The sequence below is a fragment of the Dunckerocampus dactyliophorus genome, chromosome 14, assembly GCF_027744805.1.
Source record: "Dunckerocampus dactyliophorus isolate RoL2022-P2 chromosome 14, RoL_Ddac_1.1, whole genome shotgun sequence".
Taxonomy (NCBI): Eukaryota; Metazoa; Chordata; class Actinopteri; order Syngnathiformes; family Syngnathidae; genus Dunckerocampus; species Dunckerocampus dactyliophorus.
In genome coordinates, this window is record NC_072832.1 from 2,558,399 (window position 1) to 2,570,433 (window position 12,035).

At 42.1% G+C, this 12,035-nt stretch overlaps 1 protein-coding gene across 13 annotated transcripts in view; it reads right to left on the reverse strand.

Moving 5' to 3' along the window:
• The window catches only part of ryr2b (ryanodine receptor 2b (cardiac)), a 105,019-nt gene that overhangs the window by 43,724 nt on the left and 49,260 nt on the right, over window positions 1-12,035 (reverse strand). For 10 of the 13 annotated variants that reach the window (XM_054798385.1, XM_054798387.1, XM_054798392.1 and 7 more), the window contains 20 exons: window positions 9,523-9,770; window positions 9,145-9,226; window positions 8,260-8,390; window positions 7,877-8,197; window positions 7,559-7,796; window positions 6,898-6,985; window positions 6,722-6,805; window positions 6,489-6,650; window positions 5,871-5,933; window positions 5,324-5,434; window positions 3,419-3,531; window positions 3,044-3,140; window positions 2,778-2,911; window positions 1,605-1,656; window positions 1,473-1,520; window positions 1,273-1,372; window positions 1,078-1,157; window positions 783-859; window positions 631-704; window positions 410-490 (listed from right to left, as the gene is read on the reverse strand). In XM_054798385.1, coding sequence (XP_054654360.1) covers window positions 410-490; window positions 631-704; window positions 783-859; window positions 1,078-1,157; window positions 1,273-1,372; window positions 1,473-1,520; window positions 1,605-1,656; window positions 2,778-2,911; window positions 3,044-3,140; window positions 3,419-3,531; window positions 5,324-5,434; window positions 5,871-5,933; window positions 6,489-6,650; window positions 6,722-6,805; window positions 6,898-6,985; window positions 7,559-7,796; window positions 7,877-8,197; window positions 8,260-8,390; window positions 9,145-9,226; window positions 9,523-9,770 — 2,384 coding nt within the window. The remainder of the gene's footprint in view (window positions 1-409; window positions 491-630; window positions 705-782; window positions 860-1,077; window positions 1,158-1,272; window positions 1,373-1,472; window positions 1,521-1,604; window positions 1,657-2,777; window positions 2,912-3,043; window positions 3,141-3,418; window positions 3,532-5,323; window positions 5,435-5,870; window positions 5,934-6,488; window positions 6,651-6,721; window positions 6,806-6,897; window positions 6,986-7,558; window positions 7,797-7,876; window positions 8,198-8,259; window positions 8,391-9,144; window positions 9,227-9,522; window positions 9,771-12,035) is intronic. The other 3 variants (XM_054798383.1, XM_054798386.1, XM_054798388.1) reach the window with 3 other exon arrangements.

Here is a 12,035-nt window from a genome sequence, read left to right on the forward strand (position 1 = left end):
ATATAGACAAACAACCATTCACACTCACATTCATACCTATGGACAATTTAGAGTCTCCAATTAACCTAACATGCATGTTTTTGGAATGTGGGAGGAAACCGGAGCACCCGAAGACAACCCAGGCACGCACGGAAAGAACAGACAAACTACACACAGAGATGCCCAAACTTACAGTAGAGCCAAACTCAGATCTTCCAGATCTCCTGACTGTGTAGCCAACATGCTAACCACTCGGCCACCGTGCAGCCACATTCAATATTTTAATGTGTTTTGTTGTTTTATGTGGGGCCCTAATTCTCCTTTGTACAACATGTGCATGAAATACCTGAAAACTTTAAGTCTGCACATCAATTATGAATCTGCACGGAGTTAATAAAAATCTGGCAAAGGGGGGGTGGGGAGCAATCACCCGCGTTGTGTCCTTCACAGAGCAGCTGTAGAAAGCGGAATAGGTCACAGGTTAGCTGTTCATCGGGCATCACCTTCTCTCCTGGGGGAAAGGGTTGAAAGGCAAAGAAATCAAAGGGATGAAGGTGTAGGTAGAGCATTTACTGTTGAGAGATAAGGACACACTGCATTAAAAAGGGAGGCAGCTGGTGACAATTTAAAAAATGTCCACTATGATTTTACCTGAGCTCTCGTCTGTCGCCATGCTTAATCCTTCAGCTTTGTTCTGCCTCTCAAAAGCGTTCAAATCCAGCACACTGAAACACAAAACAACAATTAAAGCTTTGGCACCAAATTATGTCCACCAGCCTTTCTGACTGACTGCAGTTACCCACCTACATGACTGCATGAGTCCAGCCATGCTCTGAAAGAAGCCAACCTCACGTCGTTGTCTGAGATAATCCAGCATTTTCTATCCAAAACGAGGCAAGGTCTCATTAGGGGAGGGTGTTATGCTTCATCTGTCACGATTACCAGCAATATGCCGGCTTGTCTGTGGGAAGACACTAAATTTGGAGGTAGGCTGTGGCAGGAACGTTATTCCCACACCACTTCATCATCTTTTTCATGAAGTTCACAGACTAACTGTCACAAGAAAACTTGGAGGATGAAATCAGTGTGACAATGCACCTGCTGAACAGCAGCATTCCCTCCGTTGAGAACAGCAATCCCCAGCTTGAGTGTTGGCGCAATCATGGAGCCCATTGTCCCTGATGAGATGCAAAATCATCACAATCAGACAACATTGCACTGGCTTAAAGAACACATGAAATGACCAAAAAAGCTACATTTCTCAGTAAAATATAAGGTAAAACACTCATCTACCTTTGCAGGCACTAATGCTTTGCAGGACCATCTCTGAAGCTCCACGAAGATGCAACCTGGCCTGCTGGTAGAGCAGCTTCTGTTTGTCCATCTCCTTCTCCTGAAACACAAAGACTCTCTTACTCTACCACACTAAATGTGAGTTGTTATTGCATTGTTGTTCACTATTGAAGAGGAAGACTTTGACATAAAAGACTCACTTCAAAACTTTCCACCTCCTGCTGCTCGTCGTCTTCCCTGTGGCAGCTCTGTGAGGGCAAACATACAGTGACAGAAAGAAAGACGACCAAGAGAAGCTGAATGACCTTCTCAACACAACACAATATGTATACCTTGGCCATTATCTCCACGTATGACATGTAGAGCCAGTCAATTCCAAGATCACTTCGAAGAAGGGAGAAGACACATGAAATTGTATCAGATAGACAATGGTGGGGGTGTAACAGTGCGCGTATTCATAATCGGATTTATTGGTGCGGCAAATTCGGTACGGTACAGCGACCTACAGAGACTCGGGCAGTGTGAACACCTGAAAGAAAATGACATTGAATCCACATTTTTGCCAAGAATTTAGCTTTTAAAGGCTGTGGTCTTAAACATTTTGATCATCTGATGAACAACCTATTTCACTTTAATGCTTGTTTGTAAGAAATTGCAAAACATTTTCAACTGGTCTTAAAATTTTGATCAGGAATGTGTGCGTACCTACCTCCGTGTCTGTCTCCTTTCTTCCTGTCAGAGCAGGATCTATTCAGCACCGTGCTTGCTGCGCTCTTAATACAGCTAGTCATGTGATAAGGCGTTCATATGCACTGCGTAACTCCAAGTATTAGGTGAATAGGCGTTTTATTTTTTTTTTTATTGAATACAGCTGCATAATAACCCACCATGAAGCCAAAAAAAGTTGCAAGTGCCAGCACTTTGGCAAGTAAGGTGAGAAACACTATCAAATCCAAAATAGAAAGCAAAATACAAAGGTTGTGTCCATATGGCTCTGCCGTCCCCGTCTCCCTCGCCACTCATCGCCATCTCTTTACCCACAACAGTCTTCAGTCAAGGAACAACTGATGTTTAATGTTAATTTATCCTTTCCATTCATCATTTATATACATTTTGCATTGTTTGCATGTAAATAATAATTATTAACTATATTAAAAGTGTTAGCATTTTTGGGTGTCTGGAACGGATTAATTTAATTTACATTGTTTCTTATGGGGAAAAAAATGCATTTGGTTTTCAACAGACTCTTTGGAATGGATTAATAACTAAAAGAGAGGTACCACTGTATACCTTATTTCATTATTCATTTTCATTATTTTTTATGAGCAGTTAAAAAGTCATTTAACAAAAGCTAAGCCACTTTACATTCTGTAATTTGTTCCCTTACTGTTCCCTACATGAACCGAATAGCGACCTTCAAACTGAGACGCATACTGAACTGTGATTATGGCGTAGACTTACACCCGTAATAGCTAGGTAGGTAGATAGGGAGATCATGACCACACCTCCTTTCTGTCAAAGCACTTCGACTGAAGAGCGCGATGAGCTGTAGGAGGGGATCGATGAGCTTGGCGCCTTCTCCTGCATCCCTTTCCTCTTCTCTGCTGCCTCCACCCAGCTCCATCACTCCAGGCTTCTGCTAAAATAACAACTGTGTACAAGTGTGTACTCTCACTGCATGCACAATCATATTTCAAGTTCCCTGCCAGTGATAGGAACTGCATATAAGGGATGTACAACCATGTTAAACTTGCACTTCTATACCACTCACAGCTAAATCCTCCACCAGTTTCTCCTCCAAAGTGCTGTCCTCAGCTGATATCCAGGATTTATTGTAGCCTTGGAGGAACAGGTTGATGGCTCTATGTCTGGGAAGCCCGAGAGCAAACACAAGACCGGCATTATTTCCATTATGAATAATGAATATGCAAACAGCAGATTCAAAAATGTTCAAAATAAACAGTTTGCCAAAAGGGCCTGGTGTTTCCTGCAAAGTCACATCATTTGCAACACATGGTTGACGACCGCACAGGGCTTTTTCAATTATCTTTTAACACTGCACTATTTAAAAGCAAATAATAGATAGATAAGTACTTTATTAATCTCCAAGAGAAATTCATGATTCACAATAATGTTGCGTGTGTACCTGGGGAGGTTGTATAAGGGGGCCATCCTTAGGCATGCAACCACTGCTTGTTTTCTCTGCTTGGACAAGACTTTGTGCCATGGAGCCTTTTTATGTTTGTGGGGATGTTCCACCTGCACATGCAATCAAATATAGATTAAGGGCAACGAGGGCAACAAGCCGGGTGCAAATTAAGAAGCACCGACCTCAGGGCTTGCAGTAATGGCGTTCCATTTATGCATTTGTCATTCGTCTGGTACTGCATGCGTAGCTTTCTCGACAATGTCATATCTAATGCGATTTTGGAATCAAGGCACGTTCCTGGTGCCATTCACACTCAAACACTCATTTCGAAATTGAAGCTCGGCAAGATAAGAAAAGCAGTAGCACTGAAGAAAAACAATTATGGTACTCATTAGGTATAGTCATTTATGCGTGCTATAATATTGAACAAATCAAGGTTCATATGCCAAATCAAAGGTCAAATTCAAGCACTCTCATGTGTTCCTTCGCTCTATCGCGGTTCACCTTTCGCAGATTCGCTGAATTTTTTTAGTGCGTTTTTATTTTTATGACAGCGTATGAACGCTGTTACAGGCAGAGCCTGGACCTTTAAGAAGAATTGCACTGTGCATAATGTCTCTATTCCCTCTCTCGTCTGTCTGCACCGCCCATTGTTTTCTGCGTCTTGATTGGCTGTAGACAACTGTCAATCAATCTCCTTTGTGCATCCCTGCCATGTCTTCTGTGTCATTGCTAGCTTGCGAGATTGTAAATTAATCTTGGGTTTGAAGGAGGAGGACTGCAACAGGAGTGAAATACACGTGAGTGACTTAATCATTTCTTGTGTCCGACCTGTAGGTTGAGCATTAAAATTCAAACGAAGGTTTAAACTTCTTTGAAAGTGCTTAAACAAGCAAGAGATGTGAGAAAATGTTATTGCCTGTCTGATAAAACTGTATAAAGTGTATGCTGAGGGCTTTTACAGCCTTAAAACATACATAATCATTGTAAAAAAAAAAAAAAAAAAGTAGTTGGCTACTTTGCAGATTTCAATTATTACGGGCTATTTTGGGAACCTATTCCCCGCGATAAACGAGGGAACACTATACTCATGTTAAATGAATATCATGAATATCATGTTAAATAAATGTTAACAGGCACAGGCACAGGATTAAACAACTTGGATTTAAGGCTGGGCCGCACGGTGGTCTAGTGGTTCGCACGTTGGCCAACACAGTAACGGCTTGGAGATCGGGAAGACCTGGGTTTGATTCTCCCCTGGGCATTTCTGTGTGGAGTTTGCATGTTCTCCCCGTGTGCGCGTGGGTTTTCTCCGGGTACTCCGGCTTCTTCCCACATTCCAAAAACATGCAGGTGAGGTTAATTGGCGACTCTAAATTGCCCATCGGTATGAATGTGAGTGTGAATGGTTTGTTTGCTGGCGACCAGTCCAGGGTGTACCCCGCCTATAGGCTCCAGCATGCCCCCGCGACCCTAATGAGGAAGAAGCGGTATAGAAAATGGATGGATTTAAGGCTTAAGTGCTGATGCTCAACTATTCATAGTTTCTCCTTACTGCATCATCATTATTACCGTTTTCATGATCATTGTCGTATTCATCATCATTATTATTTAAATTTTAATTATTTATATATTTTATTTTTCATAAACTTATTATTTTTTAAAACTTATTTATGTCTTTTTTTTAACACAAAATGCAGTTTTTATTTTTTTTCGGAACTTATCGGTGTTTGTAGTTCCGGCTCGTAGCCCCATTGTGCATCTCTACAGACTTCCTGTCCCTCACATAATGTGTAACGTTACGCCTCCGTATCGTACCAAAAAACCGGCTTACAAATACATGCACCTTTCCAATCCTAATATGTAATATATAGTCATCTATTTTTAAAAAAATGAGTTTACCTGATCCAGGTAACAGAGCACTTGTGCAATACCCAGGATGATGTCGGTGGAGCACATTTGACTCTTGTCATCTGGCTTCAAGATCTCTCGTTGCAAGCTTGTTGTCGATGACTTAAGTAGGGCAGAAACAATGACACACGTGTTTACTCTGCTGCAAGTTTCCCCCATTTCAACCACCGGAAAATACTTTAGTGAACTGCTGGGTGAATTGAGGGAAAGATAAACAACGCATGAATGAATGTGCATTTAGTGTGAGTTCAGTCTCTGTAGTATTGTGTGAATGTGTCACATCCCACTCACAGCTTGAGGGACGAATGGATTTTACAGGGTACAAGACCAGTCTATAGTCTTAATTAACCACACTCTTGTTGGTTAAATTAAAAAAAAATCACAGCTACTCAGGCGTGCCAGTGAGCATGCAGGATGTCAGCAGAAAGTAGGCAAACATGCACTTCATTCCAAAAGACGGCAGCCTCATGGGAAAGTGGACTTTTTGAAGCAAAATGCGCAGCACAATACAACAAAAACAAATGACCATGACCATTACCTGACCGTGAGAATGTAAAAGGTATTTACACACACGGTCTCGAATCTCATCTTCAGTGTTCTTCTGTGGAAAGAAGTGGAATAAAGTCTAAATAAATACATACAAATGCCCTCCCAGATTTTGTTTTTAACTATGGTCTATGATAAACAGCCTATTTCACTTTAACGCTTGTTTGCAATAAATTGCTTATTCAAAAAATGTTTTTGTTTCACTCCCATTTCTTCTTTTTGCATTTGAAGCTCTACTTAGAACTGCCTTAAGGTCCAACAGTACAAAATGGAAATTCTTGCACTTTTTCAACTGGTCTTAGTAAAGAAAAAGAATTAGCAACCCCCATTCTTCCATTTTCTGTGTGCCGCCCTAAGAGGATAAAGTATGGACACGCGTGGTCTAGTGTGTCTCATTTCATACTTTTTTACATGAGGAGGCGAAGCACATTGCCCCATTTGATGATTTAAATGCAAATGCAACACACCACTGTCAGGCGTCCACAGCGTTCCAATGGATGTTTTCTTACTAATTGTCTGTAATGCTAGTTTGTTTTCCTTTTAACCGATCCATTAAGAAAGTTTCCCAATGCAGAAACCACTCTCCATTATATCCACATTTCCAACCAACCTGAGCAAACCCGCTTTTAGCCAAGAGGATGACGCTTTGGTCGCCGAGAAAACAAACCCTGAGTCCCACGGGGAGCAGCCTCTTCACGGAAGCCAGAATGAGGGAGGTGTGTACAGAATAACGATCGCCCTTCTTCTTCATCGCCCTCTTCTCATAGTCAAGCTGACAATGGAATAGTATCATATTACTTTGACTGCTTCATGCATGAGGTCTGCTAATGAACAGCGGCTTACCTTTGACATGTTGTTATTGACCAAAAATGCCAAATTGTTGATTTCATTTTGGACCACGTAGTTCTGTTCCTCCCATTTGAAATTCTGTTGTGTGACAAAGATAAGAGTTTGTTTTGACAAGAGGATGCCCAGCTAAAATAACAGTGACAAGGGAAAACTGTATCTGGCAAACTCACATGAGATTTGGCCCAGAAGACAAAGACGTCTGCCACCATGCTGAACAGTTGCTCAGCATCAGGGTTTGTCTCCTGCTGCCAGCTGCTCCTGAAGCAGGTTTGCCAAAAATGCACATCAGAAACAGAATTCACATCTGGCAAGCGCAATGTGCCTTTTCTCTTTTTGTACCTTAAAAACGCCTTGGAGTAACACACTTTTCATACAAGATATAATGGCAAGCATGTTCAAAGGCCCCCCTTTTGTGCCAAAGTGACTTTTTAATGATGTTCTAACAGTAATGTGTCCCTGCAGCCTGTTTATGAGCAACAAACATGAGAAGAGTCTGTCATCTCCCTAACTTGTTTGCTTTACTTTTGAGAGAAGCTCTTGGCGCTTCTTGGAGACACACTCTGTCAGAGACAGGTGGACAAACACAGCTCATTAGCATTGAAGCTACAGGGACACAAAAAGGTGTGCTCCCAGTAAAGCTTACTAAAAGCACTCTCAATTTCAGCATCAAGGCTTGATTTTGACCAACACACTATTGTGGGACATCTGAAACGTATTTAAAATCAGTGAAAAATACTACAATATGGGAGTTTTAAGATTTACAATGATATTGATTCCAATTCAAATATACATTCATTGTGCATTTTCAACCTCCGTGGTTGCAAATCTTACCGATTCGAGTCCACAAAGGGGATAAGGAGGGGATAGAAGGCGTAGAGGTCTCGCACCAGCACTGTAAACTTCTCCTGTATCTGTAATTCTGCTTCAGACGCACAACAACCTTCTGCTTTCATTCGCTCTTCCTCCATCAAAACGTGTTCTGCCCTCTTCCTCAGCTTATCCATCAGAGGAAGGAAGTGGCTTTTCAGCAGCTCAGGTCGACCTTGGCAGATGATAGGCTGGGAAAAAACTAAGATATACGATACAAAATTACTTGTGGAAAACCAAAATGTTATGCTGCTATGTGTTGTGTTGTGTTATGTTGACTACCTGCTAGCTGTTTCATCCAGTCACCCTGGCTCGCACCCACGTGGTTGTGGACAATTCGCAGGATGTGCCCGAGTAGGTCACTGGCATGCTGAGGAGTGACAGAGGTGCACACTTGCTTGTGTGGTTCGGCCCTGGGCCCCCAGCGCCACCAACGGGACATGTAAGCACACAACATTGGCAAGGTGACATCTGTGACGTGGGTGTAGTGGGCCTGCTGGGCGGCGGCACCGGCTTCCGCCAGAGTTTCCACTTCTTTCATTGCTTGCTCCAGAGAGGGGACAAGGGGGCACATTTCCTCCACATGAACTGGCAGTCCCAACTCTGGTAGGAGAAGACACCATGCTCAAAACAAGAGGAAATGGTTGTTAAATGTCATTGATTACCATCTCTTTCAGGAGCAGTCATGGTATTGTAGATGGAGTGAGGGTTGTTTTGATTGATGAACGGCTCCAGGAAACATACAGGAAAAGACCCGGTTAGTGCTGCAAGACAAGCACCTGCTGCTGGCCTCTGCCTGAAGGGAAACATGCTGTTACACAACTACAACATTGACCAAACTCTAATTTATCTTCTTCTACAGTAAATTCCTTCTGTGTGGGGATGGGCCTGATTCATTGATTTAGCAATGAAATTGACTTTTCATTCATTCTTAACTTCAAATGTTGTGTAGTTCTAAGTACATTTGTCTTTAAGCCATGTAAGCATCGCAACAGACTTGTTATTTCACTTGTTTCAGTTGGTTTGTGCACCTGAATTTGAAGGCGACACAGTTTTCCTTGAATTAAGCAAGGCCGTTAACGACACATGGCAATGAACAGAAATGTTGGAACTTAGCCTTATTTAATTGGATTCTTATTTGCAAATGTAGTGAGACTATCCTGTCTTACTTGTTGATAGCAGGAGAACATGTTATTCTCGCTGACTACCGGTCATGATTTTTATGACTTCTTGTTGAGGGACTTTTTCTTTAACTTACCTATTGTCTTATGTTGTGCTTATTTGTGAAATGCATTCAGTAGCATCGCAGACAAAAAAGCACAGTGTGTTCATTCATTACACGAGCTGTGACCTGACATTATTAGTTTGAGGCAAGCACTGCTGCCTGTGTCGGTATAGGTTGATAACGGTATCGGAGTAATACCACATTAAGCATCTCTAAACAAAAACCATCACCCATGATTTTTAAAACATATCTGTAATTCAACATTAACTTGCCTTTTAGCATTCTATTATCAGTGTCACGTTTGACATAACAAGGCATTAATTACCCCTCCACGTAGATGCTGCTGCTGGTGCCAAGCGAGTAGAGGCTGTTGAGGATCCTGTAACAGGACACCTGCACGCTTCCCACTGGGAAAAGAGTGTGACACTTTAATCCTTATAACAGACAGTCAAGGACACAGAGGGGAAAGGTGAGCGTATACAATCACAAGAGAAATAGAGTAGCGAGACGACTGCTGATGCAGGAAATGGATGACCCCTGGGAAGGTCACTGTATTAGTGAAAGAGATAATAGACTGCTGCTGCTGCTGCTCTGTGGCCACGACTTAATGGAAGCTGACTTCAAAGGGTATGCAAACCAGACGCTTGATGCATCTGATTTTTAACACCTGTGCAAATTAATAAAACTTCCTTTCTCCTCTTACCCAGGAGGTCAAGCCCGTAGTTTTGACTGCCAAGATGCTGAAAGAGCGAAGTGAGAGTGGGGAGCAGGACGGAGGTTGTGAAGCCGAGAACCCTGGCTACCCCCCTCGCCTGTTGGCTCCGACACTGAGGCAGCGAGACCAAGGTCACAGAGAGGTTTTCCACCGTCGTCTCCAGATCGGTGGCAGCTGCCTCAAAAAAAGAATGCAGAGACGCCTGGATGGACTCTGGAGCGGACACTGTTAATGTCCTGTTGAGAGAGGACAGAATACTTCATGTAGGGTGCGCTTACACTTGTCATGTTTGGTTCGGTTAAAAGGAACTCTGGTGCATTTGCTCAAGTGTAAACACGGTCATCCGAATTCTGCTGTGCACCAAACAAGAAAGCAAGTCAATTCTGTTGCCTTGAGCTCAAATGTGAACGCTGCAGGGACCAAAAACACAGAACAGTGTTAAAGTGACAGCGAAAAGCATGTAGACATGAGAAATATGGAAGAGGAAATGCATTGGAAGTGCTGTCTATTGGTTCTGTTCTCTCCATTTGTATGTGTGTCTGCGACAACAGCGCTCTTTAAAAGTACATTTTAGAAGCTTTTTGTCAAATTCAAGTCAAATCAATTTTATGTATATAGTTCCAATTCACAGAATTGCTCATCTCTAGACATTTTCCACACGGAACAGGTCTACAAGCACACTCCTCATACATTTCAGAGAACCAACTGAACCCCACATTAGCAAGAACTTTGTGACAGAGGCAAGGAGAAAAAGGGGAGAAACTTCACACAGAACCCAGGCTCGGTGGGGTGTCTCGATTAAGATGGTGAACATAGAAGAATCTAAAAATAACTAACATATTCAATGTGGCAGATGGAATTTGGGTTTGGAATATTTGAGTTTTGTCACATTATACATCACTAAAACTGTCAATCAAGTCATTACTTTAAGGACATGTTCTTTACTGTGCAGCCTTTGATCCCCTGACAAAAACAAGTGAACCACAAACAATAGTACCGTAATTTCCGGTGTATAAGACGCACCAGTATTTAAGACGCATCCGCTAAATTTAGAGAGAAAAACATCCGTACATATGTAAGCCGCACATGTCCATGTAATAAAATGACATACTGTGGGACACACGAGTCCGTGAGGAGCAGGTGGTGGCCACCCATAGCAGCCATTGGCCAATCAATACTGTCAATAATCAATAACTTCAGCAGCTTTTTACCACCTAAAAAACATTGCCAAAATCAAGGGAGTAGTGTCTAAGCGGGATTTATAGACTAATCCATGCCTTTGTCTCAAGCAGGTTGGACTACTCTAACGGCCTTCTCACCGGGCTCTCTAAACGAGCTGTGAAGCAGCTGCAGTACATCCAGAATGCTGCTGCTCGAGTCCTGACTAGACCCAGGAAATATAACCATATTAGTCCAATACTCAGGTCTCTGCTCTGGATTCCTGTCGCTCAGACAACAGACTTTAAAACAGCTCTGCTTTTCACGGTTTTGCACCAAAGTACATCTCTGACATGTTGGAGCCACATAAACCATCTCGAGCTCTGAGAAGCTCAGGGAGTGGTCTCCTGCGGGTGCCCATAGTCAGGACTAAACACGATTAGGCTGCGTTTCAGTTTTACGCTGCCAAAATCTGGAAGAGCCTTCCAGAAGATGTGTGACAATCCTCAACTTTGGCAATGTTCCGATCCAGGCTGAAAACGCTTCTATTCAACTGTGCATCTGACAACTGAAAGTATTTTATCTGCACTCGTCATTTCAATTTTTTTTGTTTTATGGAATGATTTATATAATTTTGTCATGACTTTAGAATGATTTTACGACGTGAATTTACCCTTCTTTTCTGTCAAGCACTTTGATTTACCTTGTGTACCAATGGTGCTCTATAAATACATTTGCCGTGCCTAATGACCTCCTGCGATTTCCGAGGTGTTCATAAGTTCGTCGTGAGTTCCCTTATAGCTTGTGATTGGCTCCTGCTAAATAAAGAGCTACCGTTTGCTCACTGACTTGCGAGCGGCACAGTATTTAAATGATGATTAGTAGTAGTAGTAGTTCGGTAGTAGTATAGGAGATGTTAGATTAGATCATGGTCATAAATTAGCCACACCGGTGTGTAAACCGCAGGGTTCAAAGTTGAAGAAAAAAGTAGCAGTTTATACACCGGAAATTACGGTAATAGACAGAAGTTGAAGCAAGTCAGTGTTTTGCAAATCTCAAGTAAGTCTCAAGTCTGAAATCTACAAGTGTGCAAGTCCAAGTCATGTCAAGATAAGACAAGTCGAATCAGGTCCAAAGTCACAGGATTGTCATTTTCGAGTCATAAGCACTGTTCAGTGTCTCCCAGATAAAATGCAATTTTGACAACATTAACAATTTATTAAATTTGACAAATACAATGAATGCATTTTGAATTGTTTTATTTCCTGAATAAAATAAGACCAGTGTGACAAGAACAGTGACAAAAGAGTGCTGACATGTCATTCAGGATTTACTCTATGTAA